Source organism: Cnephaeus nilssonii (assembly GCF_951640355.1).
Source record: "Cnephaeus nilssonii genome assembly, chromosome: 12".
Classification (NCBI taxonomy): domain Eukaryota; kingdom Metazoa; phylum Chordata; class Mammalia; order Chiroptera; family Vespertilionidae; genus Cnephaeus; species Cnephaeus nilssonii.
Genome location: NC_137083.1, coordinates 53,984,417 through 54,005,850, shown reverse-complemented (window position 1 = coordinate 54,005,850; position 21,434 = coordinate 53,984,417). Strand labels below are relative to the sequence as shown.

The 21,434-nt window shown below is 39.8% G+C and overlaps 1 protein-coding gene across 3 annotated transcripts in view; it reads left to right on the top strand.

Annotated features, from left to right (window-relative positions):
• Positions 1-21,434, top strand: part of UBN2 (ubinuclein 2) — a 103,435-nt gene that overhangs the window by 51,028 nt on the left and 30,973 nt on the right. For all 3 annotated transcript variants that reach the window (XM_079785790.1, XM_079785789.1, XM_079785788.1), the window contains exons 9-14: positions 6,030-6,148; positions 6,742-6,855; positions 7,436-7,579; positions 8,275-8,325; positions 11,368-11,410; positions 15,955-17,502. In XM_079785790.1, the coding sequence (XP_079641916.1) occupies positions 6,030-6,148; positions 6,742-6,855; positions 7,436-7,579; positions 8,275-8,325; positions 11,368-11,410; positions 15,955-17,502 (2,019 nt within the window). The remainder of the gene's footprint in view (positions 1-6,029; positions 6,149-6,741; positions 6,856-7,435; positions 7,580-8,274; positions 8,326-11,367; positions 11,411-15,954; positions 17,503-21,434) is intronic.

Here is a 21,434-nt window from a genome sequence, read left to right as displayed (position 1 = left end):
GATTGTCCAAGATGAATGCTACCATGGTCAGAAACTTATTTCAATACTAGAGGCCCGGTGCACGGGATTCGTGCACTGGTGGGGGCGTGGTCTGCAGGGATCGGCTGCTGTGGGAGCGCCACTCATCCCGGTTAGCCGAGCAGCGCTCCCACTGTGGGTGTGCACTGACCACCAGCGGGCAGCTCCTGTGTTGAGCATCTGCCCCCTGGTGGTCAGTGCGCATCATAGCGACTGGTCAAGCGGTCGTTCTGCCATTCGGTCACTGGGCTTTTATTATCTACTAGAGGCCCGGTGCACAAAATTCATGCACTTGTGGGGGGTTTCCCTCAGCCCAGCCTGCACCCTCTCCAATCTGGGATCCCTCTCACAATCCAGGGCTGCTGGCTCCTCACCACTCGCCTGCCTGCCTGCCTGATCACCCCCTAACTGCTCCCCTGCCAGCCTGATTGACACCTAACTGTTCCCCTGCCGGCCCAATTGCCCCCAACTGCCCTTCCCTGCCAACCTGGTCACCCCAACTTCCCTCCCCTGCCAGCCTGGTCACCCCAACTGCCCTCCCCTGCCGGCCTGGTTGCCCCCAACTGCCCTCCCCTGTAGGCCATCTTGTGGCAATGTGGGGGGCAGCCATCTTGTGGTGGCCATCTTGTGGCAGTCATCTTGTGATGACGTGGGGGTGGCCATCTTGTGATGACGTGGGTTGCCCATCTTGTGGCAGCCATCTTGTGATGACATGATGGCATGGTGATCAATTTGCATATTACCTCTTTATTATATAGAATAATAATAAAAGGGTAATATGTTAATTAGACTGGACGTCATTCTGGACGCCCTTCCTGACGAAGCCGGGACTGGAGGGAAGCCAGCCCGGGTCCTAGGTGCCTGTGGGCGGCCCAAGAGAAGTAGCCCGGGTCCTGGGTGCCTGTGGCAGCTGGAGGAGGGAAGCAGCTCGGGTCCTGGGTGCCGGCAGGCAGCCGGAGGAGGGAAGCATCCTGGGTCCCGGGTGCCAGAGAGAAGCCGGTGCCAGCAGCCGGGGGAAGACCTACTCTTGCACAAATTTTCGTGCATTGGGCCTCTAGTATAGGATAATATCAGAAAGTTCTTCCATGCTTTGTGCCAAACCCAGGTGCTTTCTAAGCTGTTGGTCCTAATTCTACCTTTGAATTCATACACAAATCTAACCATTTGTCCACTTCATTGCTTTCATCTTTTTGAAAGCTTTTATTATGTCTCCTCCTTCACTTCATATAAAATGGTTTTTCATACCTTCATTGTTCTTATTACTTATCACTTAGTGATTTTTTTGCCTCTATACTTAAAAAAAATATATAACTTACAAGTAATAGAAAATAACTTGAATGTAATTTAAGATAAAAAAGGACATTTTTTTAATGTATAAAGGTTTTTCATGGAATTAAGGGCAAGAATGCCGCCAGGAAGGATGGGAACTGATCATTTGGATTAACTCTTTTTCTACCTCTCTCCCCACAACTCATCTTTATCCCTTTATGTACATATACAGATAAGATTACTTGATTCTCAAGGTTTTCCATTACACAGAAAAGCTATACACACAGACTGACTCAGCTCACTCATCCCAATCCAAATTCCTGGCTCAAAAAATCTGATTTTAATATTTTGGGTCAACCTAAACTTTTCTGGTTGGGGATGGGAGTCACACAGCACAATATGGCTATCCAAGGTCTATCATGGTGCTAATGGGAGAATACATGTGTCTGGCTCACTGTACTAGGTGTGATCTGACAGACACAGAATTCTTTTTTTTTTTTTAATATATATTTTTATTGATTTCAGAGAGGAAGGGAGAGGAAGAAAGGTAGAAACATTGCCGAAACCGGTTTGGCTCAGTGGATAGAGCGTTGGCCTGCAGACTCAAGGGTCCCGGGTTCGATTCTGGTCAAGGGCATGTACCTTGGTTGCGGGCACATCCCCAGTAGGGGGTGTGCAAGAGGCAGCTGATCGATGTTTCTCTCTCATCGATGTTTCTAGCTCTCTATCCCTCTCCCTTCCTCTCTGTAAAAAATCAATAAAATATATTTTTAAAAAAAAAAAAAAAAAGAAAGGTAGAAACATCAATGATGAGAGAGAATCATTGATTGGCTGCCTCTTGCACACCCCTTACTGGGATCAAGCCCACAACCTGGGCATATGCCCTGTCTGGGAATCAAACCAGTGACGTCTTGATTCCTGCATCAATGCTCAATCGCTGAGCCACACCCAGCCAGGCAGACATGGAATTCTTTACTGTAGGTACTCTGCTTCTGTTAATAAAATACCTCTTTGAATTGAGAAACTATAGTTTTCTCAATTCAAAACAGTTAATGAACAAGTGAAATTTATCTAAAGTCTCAGAATTTGTCTCTATGCCTGGCTCCTTCAGGCATTTACAGTTGGAGCTCACAGCCATAAATTCAAATGACATAAATGGGTATTAATAAAAATAATAATTAGAAGTAGGAAGACAACTTTTTGCATATTGTAAAATATTTTGTAAGGGACATTTCAGGTTCAATATATCTACTGGCTAAGGAAGAAAGGTATTTATCTTACCTTTGCTTTCTTTATATGATTTTTATCACAAATATTTGTAAACATAAGCATTAAATTATTTGGTTTTACATGTTTTTGAGCTTCATATAAATTGAGTCATACTGTCTATTTTGTTCTGCAGCTGGCCTTTTTACACTCAACATTATGTAATTCATATTTATCTGTCTGTACCTGTGGTGGAACTCCATACAGTTTTCTTTATTTTGTTTTGAGGGTATGTTTATTAAAGTGAAACAAGGAAGGACTTATGATAGAAGAAGCAACATGAGAGACCCTAGGCGGGGCTGTTCTAGTTCTCTGGAAAGTCAGAGAAAAATGGGCCTTGGAGACAGGTTTAGGGGGTTAGCCCGAGATGAGATGCTGCTGACTATTGCTCCCCTGGTTGAAAGTCTTGTGGGGTCCCATAGAGTTTAGAAGATGGCCAAAACCGGTTTGGCTCAGTGGATAGAGCATCAGCCTGTGGACTGAGAGGTCCCAGGTTCGATTCCGGTCAAGGGCATGTACTTTGGTTGCGGGCACATCCCCAGTAGGGGTTGTGCAGGAGGCAGCTGATCGATGTTCCTCCCTCATCGATGTTTCTAACTCTCCCTCTCCCTTCCTCTCTGTAAAAAAATCAATAAAATATATTTTTTTTTAAAAAAAAAAAAAAGAAGAAGAAGATGAAGGCCTGAGAGGGAAGAAAGGGGAGAGCGTGCCTCCATACAGTTTTACTTCTGTGTGAACACTATCACCCAGGAACCATGTGATACTGAGTGTTCACATTTTGAAAAATGGGATTTTATAGCTGACACTTTCATGTTGCAATAATATTCATTGGCATGCCTGAAAGAGGTAAATTCTTATTAGTAATAATATTTGAGTTTGGTCTTATTAATAAGATAAATGTTTATTAATAAAATAAAATGTTTTAATTTGTAAAATATACCTGCCATAACATGGTTAATGCATTCCTAAAAATCTTCTCCTTACCAGAAGTCACATTTTAAAAATAGTTGTGACAGTGAAGAAAAGCAAAGTTTTATAATATTTCTGTACCTACAACAGTAATAAAAATGTGTTTTAATAATTACATATATTGTTACTTGCAAGATGAAAATAATTTAATTGGTTAATTAAAGCTGTCAGATACAAATTTACTTGCTTTTTGCCCTGAACCCATGTGAATAAGAGTTTCCCAATTTCCTTTTTCTTTTGGCCTTACTTTGCATTTTTGCTTGCAACATAAGTCACAATTACTAACAATAAATGAGAGAACAGGATGCCAACCAACATCCTGTTGGTAGTCTTCCACACTGTATCATGTGTTGCAGTGTTCCAAAGCAGTTTCTCTCCTTGTGGTACTTGTTCCCCATCATAATGAGATTACCCAGTAGTGGTCTGCACAATGTAGATTTTGTTATCTATTTAATTATTTGTATTACAGTTAAAGTATTCATGTAATTTGTCAGCCAAACATGAAACATTTCTAACGTAAAGGAGTATCTTTCTATATCCTATCTAATAAAAGAGTAATATGGCCGAAACCAGTTTGGCTCAGTGGATAGAGCGTCGGTCTGCAGACTGGAAGGTCCCAGGTTCGATTCCGGTCAGGGGCATGTACATTGGTTGCGGGTACATCCCCCGGTGGGGGGTGTGCAGGAGGCAGCTGGTCGATGTCTCTCTCTCATCGATGTTTCTGGCCCTCTATCCCTCTCCCTTCCTCTCTGCGAAAAATCAATAAAATAAATAAATAAAATAGTAATATGCAAATTGACCGTACTTCCGCTACGCCCACAAGCCATGCCCACCAGCCAATCAGGAATGAGTATGCAAATTAACCCAACCAAGATGGCTGTGGCCACAGAGCGAGCAGGAGGCTTGGGTTTCCCTGGCAATGGAGGAAGCCAAGCTTCCTGCACACCCTGGCCAGCCCTGGACTCCACTCAAGGCTACAAAGTTTCAATTATAGAAGATAAATAAATCCCAACAAAAATGGTGGCAGCCATGGAGCTGGAGACAACAGGAGGCTTGAGTTGCCCCCGGCAATGGAGGAAGCCAAGCTTCCTGCACACCCTGGCCGGCCCTGGACTCCACTCAAGGCTACAAAGTTTTAATTATAGAAGATAAATAAATCCCAACAAAAATGGCGGCAGCCATGGAGCTGGAGAGAACAGGAGGCTTGAGTTGCCCCCGGCAATGGAGGAAGCCAAACTTCGGCAGCCCTGGCCTGCCTTGGCCTCCGCTCAAGGCTACAAAGTTTCAATTATAGAAGATAAATAAATCCCAGATACCAGGGCCTCCTCTTGGGTCGCCGGGGGGCATGGCCAGCCTGCAAACCACCACAGGCCCCTCACCCAGGCCACCCCACTCTCCAGGGGAACCCCCATCCTGATTCGGGACACCCTTCAGGGCAAACCAGTTGGCCCCCACCCGTGAACCAGGCCTCTATCCTCCTTCCTATCTAATAAAAGAGTAATATGCAAATTGACCATCACTTCAACACAATATGGCTGCCCCCATGTGGTCAAAGATGGCTGCCCCCATGTAGACACAAGATGGCCAGCAGGGGAGGGCAGTTGGGAGGGACCAGGTCTGCAAGGGAGGGCAGTTGGGGGTGACCAGGCCTGCAGTGGAGGCCAGTTAGGGGCAATCAGGCTGGCAGGGGAGTGGTTAGGCGGTGATCAGGCTGACAGGCAGAAGCGGTTAGGGGCAGTCAGGAAGGCAGGCAGGCAAGCGGTTGGGAGCCAGCAGTCCTGGATTTTGAAAGGGATGTCCGACTGCCCGTTTAGGCCCGATCCTACCAGGATCGGGCCTGAACCGGCAGTCGGACATCCCTTGAGGGGTCCCAAATTGGAGAGGGTGCAGGCTGGGCTGAGAGACACACACACACACACACCATGCACGAATTTCATGCACCAGGCCTCTAGTATATATGTAAAAGCCTAATTGAGCAGTCAGTAGCTATGAAGCCTCCACTCAAGCCTCTACCAGATGGCAGACATTCAACGCAGGAGCTGCCGAGCTGCGGTGACATGGCAGTTGAGGGTCTCGGGTGACACACCTGGAACCAGAGAGGAGGGACCCCAATTCCAGGATGTGTCACCCAAGAACTGCCCTCTCACAATCCGGGATCCCTCTGGGGATGTTGGAGGGCCAGTTTTGGCCCAATCCGCACAGGCCAGGCCTAGGGACCCCACCCGTGCACAAATCCGTGCACCTGGCCTCTAGTTATTAATAATTATGCTAGGGCAGTAGGCAAAACCTGAGATTCTCCTTGGCTACCTGGGAAATATGGTCATACTAATTTTATATCCAGTGTGCGTTATGAAAAGTCAGTGTTGTAAAACCAATGTCTGTATTTAAATATATAAACATTTCATATCTATAATTAACGTCTAAAAGCATAAATGTTAATCATTTGAGGACCTGCTTACAAATTAAATTTTATAAATATGTTTGAAAAAATTTTATTTGTTTCTCAGGATGATCGTTTAAGAGAACCTCTGCAAAAACTGAAACTGGCTGTTAGCAATGTCATGCCTCAACAGCTATTTAAATACCAGGAGGACTGCCAGGCTCGTAGTCAAGCTAAGTGTGCCAAGTATGTACTTACTCTATTTGAACTGGGTTTTGTTTGATAAATATTTAGATGTTAAGGGTTGGTGTTAAGTGGACTTTATCACCAAGTAGACATCTACATTTACCTCTAAAATGGTATATTTGCATCTTTGTACTATATGTGGGTATTATGCCAATAGGTGGGTCTTTATCAAAATATTTAAAACTTACCTAATAAGTATATTCTAAATGACACTTCACTTCCCACTTAGTTGCTTTGATTTCAAAGGCGAAAGGTCTGTTGATTTATTGTATGGGTGTGGTCAAAGCAAGAACTGATACTGGTCAGACATTTCACATGTTGACCAACTTGACTGTCTGAGATTGGACACAAATATATTCTGAACTAAAAAATAAGTATTCATGCCTTTATATTATACTTTGAAGACCTTATTTACCAAATGACTTTATAACCCCAAATGAAATTCATAGTATTATGTAGAAAGGTAGATTCCCTATTTACCGTGTCTTTTGAATTAACATCCAATTAAGCATTTCAACAAGTTTCTAGGGAGTGTATTATTATATGCAATGTTGAATTAAAACTCTGCTTCATAAAATGTTTTTTATTTTTAGGTTGCAAACAGATGAAGAACGAGAGAAAAATGGATCCGAGGAAGATGATGATGAGAAACCAGGGAAACGTGTCATAGGACCAAGAAAGAAATTCCACTGGGATGACACCATTAGGTAAGATATAACCAAAGCCTTGACTTGTAACTAAGTAGATAATGGAGATGTAAGGTTTTCATAAAAAGAATCTACAATAAGTCGAAGACTAGATTGGGAACAACCAAAGATAAGTATATAGAAAAAATTTATTCAAGAGAAGGTTGACATGGTCCTAATATTTTTAGAATGTTATCACTTTTATTTTTATATAATGGTTTTTTAAAGCTAATTATTTATTGAGTAAGTCATGTACTGGTTTCAGAAGGTGAAGGACTCAATATACTTATGTAGTCAGTCATCTTGCTTGTCAGCAGTTCGGTACCCCAAGTAAGGGTTTAGTTGTAGGACTATCTCAGTATTTGGTGCCTAGATTAAAGGTATCAAAGGAAATTGTTTCATGTGGGGATTTGGCTATAGTGCAATGAATAATATATGATAGAAATTATTTATCTTCATGTCATCTTCTGATTTCTTCAGATAATAATTCTTTACTGTTGCTGTCAGATTTATGTGCTTTATAAAAAATCTGTTTCAAGCTTAATTTTCTACAACTTTTCAGTCAGATTTATATATAAATATATATTTTTAATCTGTTTAGAACTTTGTTATGTAACCTTGTTGAGATCAAATTGGGATGCTATGAGTTAGAGCCAAATAAAAGCCAGTCTGCTGAGGATTATCTTAAATCCTTTATGGAGACAGAGGTGAAACCATTGTGGCCTAAGGGCTGGATGCAGGCAAGGTAAGAAATATGACATCCTAGATTTTATTTATTTACTTCCTTCTTATTGGCTGTTATTAACGATACATATATACACACACATACATGAAATTCATTTTGCTAAGAATCTAATGTGTTTAAAATTCTGTATAATCATCTCAGATGATCTGTGTTTTGCAAACTTCAAGTACTTAAAAGACTAAAGAATGAGTCACATGGACATAGAGATGTAGAATATACATAAAGGTGATTTTTTTTTAACCGACCACTTTTACTTTTTCATCTCTAAATTTTGTAGTAGGGAGAAAGATGGTTTTGAACTTTGGAAGGGGAACTTCATATGGGTATTGTGAAGAAAAGGGACTGAATACAAGATTTAGAAGCATAACCATAGGTTCTGTTGAAAGTATTCAATATAGAGTAGTATCTCAAAAACTAATTTACAGTTTAAAGAGTTAAGTATTAGACTTGGCTGTCTCAACCTGTCATCTTAAAGCATTCCATCTTAAATGAACAGAAAACATCTGTTGATCTGTTAAAGATTTAAAATAGAGGAAATATAAAACTCTGTGTAAGATCGATTATTGAATTTACTGATAACTCTTATTTGGTAAGCAAATAATATATTGTTGAAAATCAATGATTAAAAATGATAAAGTGATTATCATGTTATTTATCTACTATAAAAAATTAATTGTGTCCTTTAAATTTTCCAGAATGCTTTTTAAGGAAAGTCGGAGCGTGCATAATCATCTTACTTCTGCCCCGTGAGTAAATTCAGACTCTATTTTTATTCAAATCACGTGCTTTAGTAAACAGAAGTATCATTTATTGAATGCTAGTTGAAACCTGACTTAAACGTACATTTAGACAATCTCCGTGTTACCAATGCCTCTTTTAAAAAGATCATTTTTACCTTTGACTATATAGACCTCAAACACACTTATCTATTGAACAGTTCTCAGGGTAGTTTCCAAAAACCTGAATCCATAATGTTAACATGTATTGGCCTGAGATATGGTAGTAAGGAGCCATGTAAACAACAAGGCTCTGGTGGTTTCCTTTGTTCTTGGGAACCATAACATACCGTAACCTAGGTCTGTGCCCTTCAGTTCTTTTGTGCCCTTTTTCTCCCCGTTAATGACTATCTACTTAGGTAACCCTACACCTGTGCTTTCCAAGACAGTTCAGTATACATACCTACACTTCCTGGCCTTGCAGAGTGTTTTATTCCACAGAGTTAACCTACTCTTCATGTCCTTCCTTTTGTTCAAAACCAGGTATTTCCTTAGTGATGTGATTACTAAAGAAAGCTCTCTTATCCTCCTCACAGGCAGTAATAAAAGGCATGGTTACATTTTTAATGAATACTGGTTAACTCAACAGAATTTTATTTTTACCTTCAACTTAGGGCTAATTTTCTATAGCCTAAAAGTGTAGTATTAAGGGGTTAATAAAGAATAAAATTTAGCAAGTTACTGAGAATTTACTGAGCACTCTAATTCAGTATTCTGCTAAGAGGTCTTGGTAACATCCTCTGGGTAATATTACAAAATTCCCCCTCTCCTTGTATAAGTTATAATAGATGGAATTTTTTTGCAGTTGGTAGGAAGGATATTTTCTTAGTACACCATCAGAGATGTATTGAGCTAGTTGTGGTTTTCAATTCTTACTTTTATTACTTTAGTATAAATGTGGAATAGCTTGGATTCATCTACACTAATAAAAGAGAAATTAGTATAAATGTGGAATAGCTTGGTTTCATCTACACTAATAAAAGAGAAACATGCAAAATTGACCGTGCCTCCGTGACACCCACCAGCCAATCAGGAGTGAATATGCAAATCAACCCAACAAGGATGGTGGGTTAATTTGCATATGCAGGCGCAGAGTGGCCGGGTGGGGCAGGACGCCTGCTATGAGGGGGCAAGGGTGGGGAGGGAGGTACAGGAGCGGCTCTGGCCAGAGTGAAGGTGGAAGGTGGCGGCCGGAGCGAAGGCCTGGGTCCCGGGTGCCAGAGGAAAACCGGTGCTGGCAGCCAGGGGAAGGAAGGCCTGTTCTTGCACAAATCTTTGTGCAACGTGTGCCTCTAGTATATTATAGGTGTACTTTGTTGCAAGTGATTTAGTTATCCTTCGGTGGGGAGATACATATGACTAATTTTCTGTTTTGTTTTGTACCAGAAAGTAGGAATCTATGGGATAGGTGAGCCTGGAAATCTTTTGCTCAAGTGCTCTTTATTAAAAAAAAACACATAAAAAAAAACCACACACACACTTTAAAAATTACTGTTGTCTTAATAAAGCTGTAGATTGGCAGTTTTAATTAAGATATTTGTTAATCTAAGTAATGACATTCAATTAAGTGAAACAGATATTCATACAATGCTTAGTGAAATACAAATATTCAAACAATGTGAGGTATTTTAGCTTGTCAACCCTTCAATTATTCAACAAATATTTGAGTACTTCCTCCTACTATGGAACTTATGAGTGTTTTAATCTTCAAACTTTTTCACACTGGCTTCCAAAGTTTCCGTGGTATTTTTTCTTGCCTTTTTTTTTGATAGTTTCAACATTTTTATTTGAGTATTTATGTTAAAAAATAATTTTTTAAAACATTTTTTAAAATGGCCCTAATGGTTTGGCTCAGTGGATAGAGCGTTGGCCTGTGGACTGAAGGGTCCCAGGTTCAATTCCAGTCAAGGGCATGTACCTTGGTTGCAGGCACATCCCCAATGAGGGGTGTGCAGGTGACAGCTGATCAATGTTTCTAACTCTCTATTCCTCTCTTCCTCTCTGTAAAAATCAATAAAATATATTTTTTTAAAAATGAAAGAAAACCTGTATGTCAACTGTAATTGGGAAAAAAATTCAAAGACACAATTTTGTAAAAAATACATATGTGTGTGTGTGTGCGCGCGCGTGCTTGCGCGCGCATAAATATATATATCAGAGAGGAAGGGAGAGAGAGAGAAACATTAATGATAAGAGAGAACCACTGATCAGCTGCCTCCTGCATGCTCCATACTGGGGATAGAGCCTGCAACCCAGGCATGTGCCCTGGCTGTGAATCAAAAGGTGACCTTCTGGTTCATAGGTAGACATACAGCCACTGAGCAACACCAGCTGGGAAAAACTTCTTTTCCTTTAAAATCCTAAGGATTTTGTGTTTTGTTTTAATGTTTTATTGACTGACTGCTATTTTAATTTTAGAAAGATAGAGAAGGGGGTGTAGAGATAGAGAGACATTGATTTGTTGTTCCACATATTCATGCATTCATTGGTTGACTTTTGTATGTGCCCTGATAGAGATTGAACCAGAAACCTTGGCATATTGGGTTAACATTCTAACCAACTGAGCTATTGGGCAAGGGCTTTGTTTTGTTTTGTTTTTTAAATATCTCATTTACAATTTCTTAGCATGATTTAATTTGAGCTGGAAGTTTTTCAAAGCTGTTTTCCTATAAATAATTATAAATTTTTACCAGTTCTTTGAAGTGAAAAGCCTTAGGCAACTTTGTTAGCCTATTTTGAGTTATTTTTATTTTATTGTGAATATTCACATTTAATTTTTAAAAGAACTTTATCATCCTACATTTTATATTTTGGTTGTGTATCAAAATTGGGGGAAATGTTGCTGTCTATTCACATATGAATTGAGCACTTACATATAGTTCCTTCCTTCAAAGAGTTTTCCAAATAGCAGAAGAAATTATTTACCCATGTAATTACAAGATTATGTTACACTTTCCTAATGAGTGACCTAACTGCTACTGAAATGCCCTCCTTTTTAATTTTTTGTGTTAGGGCAAAGAAAAAGGTGATTCCTGCACCTAAACCCAAAGTAAAGGTAAGTTCTGAATTAAGTCTTATATTAGTCATAATGATGACTGTTGAAATGCATTCTTTTTAATTTAATTAATTGATTGGTTTATTTTTTAGATAGGTTTTTATTTATTTTAGAGGGGGAGAGAGACAGAAACATTGATGTGAGAGAGAAACATTGATTGCCTCCAGCATGCACCCCGACTAGGGATTTATCCCATAACCTGGGTATGGGCCCTGACCAGGAATTAAACCAGTGACCTTTCGGAGCATGGGACAATGCCCAAGCAACTGAGCCACGCTAGCCAGGGCTTTTGTTGTTAAAGGTGGGGCAGAGCCACTCTGGACAGATTTGGCCTTCCCACCAGCTATATGTAAAAAGTTTTTGTTTGTTTATTTTTATTGATTTTAGAAAGGAAGGGAGAGAGAAAGAAACATCAATGTAAGAGAGCCACACCAGCTGTGTGCCTTCTTTAATTTTAGAGGCTCTTTGAATACAGAGCAGCACTGTTCTTTTTTTTTAGTAACCAAACTACTTTGTCTTCTAAATGATATTGAGACAATATTTTATTAAATCTGTTGAGTTCATGCTTTATTTTCACACCTTATTTTTAAACAACTAATACCCTTCATTGAGAGTTTTTAAATTTTTGATACATCTGTTTAGATGTGATTAATTTATCCGAACTCTAATAATGGAAGTGTTAGGATACTATAGGGAAGTTACCTGTTTTGTTTGTTTGTTATTAAATTACTTTTTCCTTTCCCCAAAATGGAAAACTGTATTGCTGACTTTTTTCCCCATCCCTCAGATATCTATTTTAGTTAGAAAGGTAATATAAGGACATGCTTACAGTAGAACATGCAAACAATAGAGAAAAGTAAGAAGGAGAAAAGTAGAAATTTCTGCTCACTCATAGAAAAAAAAAGACTTGTAACTTTCTGGTTCACAGGTGCCCTCCCTTTTTCTGGATCTTTGCCCCTACCTCACCTCCTTCCATCTATCTTTCCAACCATTCATTTATCCAGATTGAGTTAACATTTTGTGTCAGTGGGATAACCTGCTTTTTTTTTTTTCTTTTTTTTAATGAATCTTTATTGTTCAGATTACAATTGTTTCTCCTTTTTCCCCCCATATCTCCCACCACCCAGTTCCCACCCCCCCTCTGCCCTTACCTCCCCCCCACTGTCCTTATCCATAGGTGTATGATTTTTGTCCAGTCTCTTCCCATACCCCCCACACAGACACCCCTTTCCCCCTGAGAATTATCAATCCATTCCCATTCTATGCCTCTGATTCTATTAAGTTCACCAGTTTATTCTGTTCCTCAGATTTTTAATTCACTTGACTTTTAGATTCACTTGTTGATAGATATGTATTTGTTGTTCATAATTTTTATCTTTCTTCTTCTTTTTCCTCTTTTTAAAGAATACCTTTCAGCATTTCATATAATACTGGTTTGGTGGTTATGAACTCCTTTAGCTTTTTCTTATCTGTGAAGCTCTTTATCTGCCCTTCAATTCTGAATGATAGCTTTGCTGGGTAGAGTAGTCTTGGTTGTAGGTTCCTGCTATTCATCACTTTGAATATTTCTTGCCACTCCCGTCTGGCCTGCATGGTTTCTGTTGAGAAATTAGCTGATAATCGTATGGGAGCTCCCTTGTAGGTAACTAACTGTTTTTCTCTTGCTGCTTGTAAGATTCTCTCTTTGTCTTTTGCCCTTGGCATTTTAATTATGATGTGTCTTGGTGTGGTCCTCTTTGGATTCCTCTTGTTTGGGGTTCTGTGTGCTTCCTGGACTTGTAAGTCTATTTCTTTCATCAGGTGGGGGAAGTTTTCATTCATTATTTCTGCAAATAGGTTTTCAGCACCTTGCTCTCTCTCTTCTTCTGGCACCCCCATAATTCTGATGTTGGTTCGCTTGAAGTTGTCCCAGAGGCTTCTTACACTATCTTCAACTTTCTGAATTCTCTTCTCTTCATACTTCTCTGGAGCAGTGTCCTTGACCTCTTTGTATTCCAAATCTTTGAGTTGATGCTTGCGATCCTCTAGTCTGCTGTTGGGTCTCTGTATAATATTTTTTATCTCAGTCAGTGTATGTTTAATTTCTAGTTGGTCCTTTTTCATATCTTCGAGGGTCTCATTGAATTTATCGGCCTTTTCCATGAAATTCTTGAAAAACCTTATAACCGTGGTTTTGAACTCTATGTCCAGTCGCTTGTTCTCCTCCATTTCTTTGGTTTGTGATCTGTTTCCTTGCCTCCTCATTTCGCTGCTTCCCTGAATTGGTAGGGTAGCTTTGTGTACTAGGTGTCCTATTGGTTCAATGGGTCAGCCTCTCAGTTACTTGAGGTGGACCCTCTTGGTGTACCCTTGTGTACTGTGTGCCCCCCAGCAGGAGCTACAGTAAGAACTAGTTTTCTCCTCCTTTGCTTGGGCGGTTTTGGAGCAGTCTGACTGGAGCTGCAGTTTATTTGGTTAAGCTGCCACAGAACAGGCCATTTATATGCAAAAGCCGCTGTGTGGAGCCTGGGCAGGTTTGTAGAATGTGCGGGGCGGGCCTCAGGGCGGGGCGGGATCTCAGGGCGTCACTAGGCTGGGGCGTGGCCAACGGCAATGGCTGTCGTCAGCCGTCTCTGCCTTTCCATGTTTCCAAGTCCCTGCGCCCCGCGTTCCAGCGCAGTAAACAATGATTGCTGGGCGCTCCTCTGCAAAAAAGTCACTCTCACTTTCTGACCCGATGGCCGAGAGTCCAGCTTTTCCCCGTAGGTGTCTGGGTCCCCCGCGAGTCCCCAGAAACTGGGTTTCAGAGTGATCGGGAGCTTGTCTCCCTGCGGGTTGAAGAAAAACCGCACGCCCAGTCGCCCGCCGCCAGCCTGATTCGCGCTCCTCCGTACCTCAGCTTTTCAGCGTTTGTGCTCCTTTCTCTCCTTAGTTGTAAATCTTCCACTCAGCCAGCTTTCCTGTGGTTCTGGGTGGTAGACGTTTTGTCTTTTAGTTGTATTTTTGAAATTGTTGTTCGAGGCAGCAGATTAGTTGTTTAACCATGCCGCCATCTTGGTTCCTCCAACGGATATCTAACCTGCTTTTTTTACTCGAGTATACGTCCTGAACAATTTTTCTGCTGATATAAATCTCCACAGTACAGTGGATTTGTTATTGTTTTTTAACTTTATTTATTGATTTTGGAGAGAGAATGGAGAGAAAGAGAGAAACATTGATTTGCCATTCCACTTATGAATTCATTGATTGCTTCTTGTATGTGGCCTGATTGGGGATTGAACCCAAAACCTCGGTGTATCAGGACAACGCTCTAAACAATGAGCTACCCACCCTGGGCCTGATTTGTTTTGTTTGTTTGTTTGTTTGTTTGGGTTTTTTAAACCCTCACCCAAGGATATATTTACCAGTCTGAGAGAGAGAGAGAACAGCGATTGGTTGCCTCTTGTACGCACCCCAACCTTAACCAAACTGGCAACCTAGGTATATACCCTGACTGGGATCGAACCCGGGACCTTTCAGTATATGGAACGAAGCTCCAACCAACTGAGCCACACTGACCAGGGCCTGATTTGTTAATTTTATAAAGAAAAAATATTAATAAGGTTATTTAAAACAGCAATTTTAGCCCTAGCCTGTTTGGCTCAGTGGCTAGAGCGTTGACCTGCGGACTGAACGATCCCGGGTTCAATTATGGTCAAGGGCCCATGCCCAGGTTGCGGGCTCCATCCCCAGTGAGGGGCATGCAGGAGGCAGCCAGTCAATGATTCTCTCTCATCATTGATGTTTCTATCTCTCCTCCCTTCCTCTCTGAAATCAATACAAATATATATATATTTAAAAACACCAGCAATTTTATACTGGTAACACTGCCAATATTATTCTGATACACTCCCCTACCCACAGTTTTTGTACTTTTTATTATAATGGAATTTTTTACTAATCGTGTAATTATATGGCAGGCCAAAGTGAACATGTCACATCTGCATTAGCCGTTCATGCTAGCAGACAATTTTGATCTTAATGCAGTTATCATGCAGACTTCTGAGAGGCAGTGAGGTTTTCATTCAGGGCTTTTACAACAGAAACTTAGAAAAATTGCTCAGGACTTTAGAGTGCAACAGCATTCTTAATAGCTTGTTTACTGTAGTACCTTAGAAGGTGATGGTAAAGACCCTTCCTCTCCATTCTTTCCCACTATGGTTAAGGTAAGTGCTGTGGTCCTATAAATCAATATATAATGTAAGACCTTGGGCCTGGGTTTGTTTTTGTTCTTTTTAATCACCACCCAAGGAGAGAGGATATTTCCCCCATGATTTTAGAGAGAGTGGAGGGGAGGGGATGAGAGGGGAAAGGAAGAGAGAGACATCGATGTCACAGAGATGCATCGATTGACTGCCTCCCACATCCGCTCTATGCTTTAAAAAAAATTGGTTTTTACTGTCTCTAAAGAAGAGTTCTAGTAGAATTTTAGTAATCGTGAGAACTTCTTAGTCTTTTAAAAACCAGTACTTGTAACTTTTTATCTATCATTGTATTTTTTTCTAATACAATGCTGTTTATACTAGGAGTGTAGTCCAAAAAAGGACCAGAAAACTCCTGCATCCTTGGTGGCTTCAATTGGTGGTCCTTCAAGTTCTGTCACATCTGCCATGGCCTCCACCAGCTCTAGCTCTACTCCAGCCCAGGAGACGATCTGCCTTGATGACTCACTAGATGAAGACCTTTCTTTCCACCCACCTGCACTGGATCTTGTTTCTGAAGCTTTAGCTGTTATCAACAATGGGAACAAGGGCCCTCCAGCTGGCTCAAGGATAAGCATGCCAACTGCAAAACCTCGTCCAGGACTGAGAGAAGAAAAATTAGCAAGTATAATGAGTAAGCTGCCACTGGCTACTCCCAAAAAACTAGATTCTGCTCAGACTGCACATTCATCTAGTCTTATTGCTGGTCACACAGGGCCAGTACCAAAGAAACCCCAGGATTTAGCTCATACTGGCATCTCTTCAGGCCTTATTGCTGGTTCTTCAATTCAGAACCCTAAAGTTTCCTTAGAACCTTTGCCAGCCAGGCTACTTCAACAAGGACTACAGAGGTCAAGCCAGATTCATGCTTCTTCCTCTTCACAGACCCACGTCTCCTCTTCTTCCCAAGCCCAAGTTGCTGCCTCCTCTCATGCTCTGGGAACATCAGAGGCCCAAGATGCTTCTTCGTTAACGCAAGTAACAAAGGTGCACCAGCATTCAGCTGTCCAACAAAATTATGTGTCTCCACTGCAAGCAACCATTAGTAAATCACAGAGCAACCCAGTGGTGAAATTAAGTAATAATCCCCAGCTTTCCTGTTCATCCCCACTTGTTAAGACTTCAGATAAGTCACTTATGTACCGCCTTCCCTTACCTACTCCCTCACCTGGAAATGGTTCTCAAGGGTCCCACTCCCTGGTTTCTAGGACAGTACCTAGCACCACTACCTCCAGTAACTACTTAGCTAAGGCTATGGTGTCACAAATCTCCACGCAGGGTTTCAAATCTCCCTTCTCAATGGCTGCATCCCCAAAACTTGCCGCATCTCCCAAACCTGCCACATCCCCTAAACCTTTGCCCTCACCTAAGCCTTCTGCCTCACCCAAGCCCTCTCTGTCAGCTAAGCCTTCAGTATCAACTAAACTTATTTCTAAATCCAACCCAACTCCCAAGCCTACTGTATCCTCAAGTTCTTCCAGTCCAAGTGCACTAGTAGCCCAGAGTAGCCACTCCAGCAGTAACAACCCAGTCCATAAACAACCCAGTGGAATAAACATCAGCAGACAGTCTCCCACCTTGAATTTATTGCCCTCTAATCGCACTTCAGGCCTTTCGTCTACAAAAAATCTTCAGGCCTCATCAAAGCTACCAAACTCATCATCCACTGGAACTGTTGGGAAGAATAGCTTGAGTGGAATTGCAGTGAATGCACCTGCCAGCAGAGGTAGCAACCTTAACTCAAGCGGAGCTAATAGGACTAGTCTATCTGGGGGAACAGGAGGTGGAACACAGGGTGCTACTAAACCGTTGTCTACTCCACATAGACCATCCTCTGCCTCAGGGTCTTCAGTGGTAACAGCCAGTGTGCAGGTATGTATGTTATATACATTCATGGGATAAAATGTATTAGTGTATAACCTTTCCTTATTATAATATATAGGTTGTTTGTAATAGCCAAATAGCCAGTAGTTTATTGCCAAGGAATGTTCCTAATGTTGACATCACAGTGATGGGGATACTTGGGGGTGAGATTTTTGTTGGAACGTGGATTTATTTATTTTTCATTCAAGTAATACTTGCTCACTTTCAAAAATGTCGAAAGACATAACTAAAATGCATATTTAAAACTACCTTATTAAAGTCCAGAACAAAGTAGTAACTTAGGAATTTAACATACCTTCACTTGTCTCCTTTGTTCTCCATTATAGTCCCCTTTCTCCTGCCAACTGTCTTATTTAATAAAATTTATACATGCATGTTATTTTTTCCTTTAACCTGTCTTTTTGAATAAAAATTTTATTTTGCAATTATTCATTTATAATTCTCTGTCAAATTAGTATCAGTAATCCTTTTATACCAAAGCTTCCTTCCCTATTAGCTCTCAGTTAATAGGAGTACCTCACTCAAAGAATATTTTCAAAAAGGCTAAAATGAAAGCTATTTTACCTTAGCTCTTACATATCTGGTCATTTCTGTGCTCTCACAGTTGAATAGTTATAGATTTCTTGGGTCACTAATTGTCTCACTTCAAATTTTGTAAATACTGTTCCACTGACACTTTGTATTTAGGATTATAGAGGAGTATGAGGGTGTCTTATCAGTGATGTGTTTTCTCTGCCTAAATGCTAGTGAGATTTTCTCTCTTTTGTTGAAATTCTAGTGTTTACAGACTTTGGCTTGGTTTATCTTGTTTTCAATAATTCTGTGCCTAGAACATGGAAAGTCTTCAATTTCAAACCTGGCTATTTTTTTTTTTTCAGCTCAAGAATATTTCATTCGATTACATGTGATAATTATTTCTGATCCATTTGGCCTAGAATTTTTGAGAACTCTTTATTACTCATGTATTTTATCTCTCTGCCTTCCATATCATCTTCTCTGTTATTGTTTCCATCTATATCCCACTTCATATTCTGAGACTTTCACATTACTGACTTAGTTTCTTTAATACATCACCCCCACACTGGAAAGAAATTACATGCTCACTGTAGGCAAATTCAAAAAAGAAAATAAAAATCATCCATTATTCCATCACTGTATATTTTCCTGGTACTTTTTTAGATTTTTTTAAGAAAGTGTGTTTTACATAATATTCTGTTTCATAATAAGCTTTTTAAAAATGTAACATTTTATGATGTGTCTTAGGTTCTTAAATATTCTTTGAAAACGTGACTTTTATTGATTTATGGAATTCTGTTCTCTTAACAAAATGCTCTAACTTTATACTGCGTCCTGGTTATGTGGAATATGAACATGTAATGAAAGAATTTTCCCCTTGGTGTTCGTAGAGGTTCTCTGCTATTCAGTGCAAGCTAAGCATTGGTATTCAATGTACACTTAAAACCAAAATTGTCACTGCCATTACTGTAGGCTTAGAAATGAATTGATTCCAGAATTCTAATAGAGAACAAAATTCAGTTAACTGATATTTTATTAACTAGGAACTAGGATTTATTGATATTTTATCAATATAATTTTACTTTTAATCAGAAATATGAAAGTAACACTAAAAACAAACTGATTAGGGATTGTGTCTAAGTTATAACTTAAATCTGCAAGTTAGTCCACATTCCTGTTTGTATTACCTTTATTAAAATGCTGACTTTTTCAAATCTTTAATTTGATCAAAAGAATATTTGAGAGGATTATAATAGAAATGGCAGTTCCCTACTCCATATCCTCCTGCTTACTACTTTTAACTCTCTTTGCTTTTTCTCTGGGATTTTAAATAAGAATGAATGGGAGACTCTTAATTTATTTTTTTAGTATTGTCTTTGACTTCTCATGATAAATGAGGCTCTTAGGTCCCTTATATTTTTCCCATTCTCCTGAAAGAGTAAAATGACAACTTTTAGTAAAATCCATGACTATGTAAAATATTGTCTCTTTTGAGCTAAATATCACATGCGATGGTTTCATTTGCTTTCTTATTATAATATTTTGGGTTTTTCCTTGGAGTTAAAAAAAATTTTTTCCACTTGTTTTGTTTTCTCTGAATTTAACATTAAATCTTTATCCTTTGTCATCTCCAGAATCTAGCAGTTTAATTTTTTTTTCCAGGAATCCTTCTTGTAATCATTTATGCTAAAAGAACACAGATACTTGGTATACCAGTTATTTATCAGTTAGTTTCTCAGCATGAACCTACATGACAAAATTTGTGTTTCTAAAATGTACTCCTTCCTGGTTTTCTTCCTCTCCAAAATGACTTTATGATTTGGAGACCTTAGTGTTCCTGCCTTCATATCTGATCCTTTTTGTTCACTTCTTACTGGTTTTACTGAAGAAAAGGTCAATAATTAAATAAGGTTGTTTCTAACTTTTGGTGACCTAAGGGGGTTTTTTGTTTGTTTGTTTTTTTAATATAGCATCTCACTGAAATCTTATCAGCTACTTGTGGCCTCTAGATCCTGTCTCTCAAGTACTCCCAACACTAAAAACAGATTTCCTATCTGTGCTGCAAAGTATTTAACTCCTGTCTGAAATACATCATCAGCTGTCTACTCATTTGCAGAGTGAAAGTGACAGGTGTTGAGTTTAACAGAAGTTAAAATCTTCCTGGGTTCAGATTATTACCTCTACCTGCTTTTTATTGAATAATTTTCCTCTCAACGTGTTCCTCTTCTTTCTTGCCCTTCAACTTAATAACTTTCTATGAATCCTGTCTTTGCCACTTGAGAATTCTGAAAATAATTGCTTTGTTAAGCAAATGCTTACTAAGTGTTTAATATGTGCCAGGCACTGTTCTAGGTGCTGGGGAAATAGGGTGAACATTCATATTCAAACCCCCTTCTCTTTATGGAGCATATACAGTATTTTAGGTAGGAAAATAAACAAAACACAAATTTTAAAAATATGTGAAGTGTTATGAAAAAATAAAATGGAATAATATTATAAAGTGTGATTATTATTAACATAGATTAGGGAGTTGGGGATGGCCTCTTTGAGGAGGCAGCATTTAAGATGAGAATTGAATAAGCAGGATTCAGCCTTTGGAAATAAGAGGGAACAAACAATCCAGGAAAAGTGGGTGGTGGGTGTGAAGACAGGAAAAAACAGGCCTGTAGACCTGTAGAAGACGCATAGACCTGCATGGTGAGACTAGGAAGGGATGGGTAGGTGATGAGGTTGGAGTTCAACAATACCATGTGATGAAGCACCTTGTGGGCCATGATAAAGACTTTGGAATTTATTCTGTGTACAGTGGGAAGCTATTGGAGGGTCTTTTACAGGGAGGGCAGTGGTATGGTCTAATATTTCTAAAGATCATTCTGGATGTTGTAGGGAATGAGGGGGGTGGGTGCACTTACCAAAATACAAAATGTGGTTAAAAAAAAAAAAAGTAATGCTAACCACAGGAAGAGAGAGCAAGGATTCTCTTCATATATTCCCCTGGGAATGAAATATGGAGATCATACAAAGTATTTTTGATTATGGGGCATTATCCTGAGCTGTTTGCCTACTTCAGGTTGACAGCTTCTCCTGTGTGCTTCTGAATGATACCACTGGTGGGATGCCCCACTTTGAAAGGTCTCCATGTTTTAGGAGAGAGAAATTTATACCCATGTAACATAGATAATCTGATATTTCATTTTAGTTTTATAAACAAAATTAGATACAGAAATGCTGACCGTACAAAAATGTTAGGCACTTACGGCATGACACCATTTTTTATTGCTAATACTCAATTATTTAATTTTGGAAGTTGCCTTAATTTACATTTTCCATCTATGGTTATTGGGGGTTTTGCTTTTGGGGGGGTTTTTTTGAGAGAGAGAGAGAGAGATGGATCGGTTGCCTTG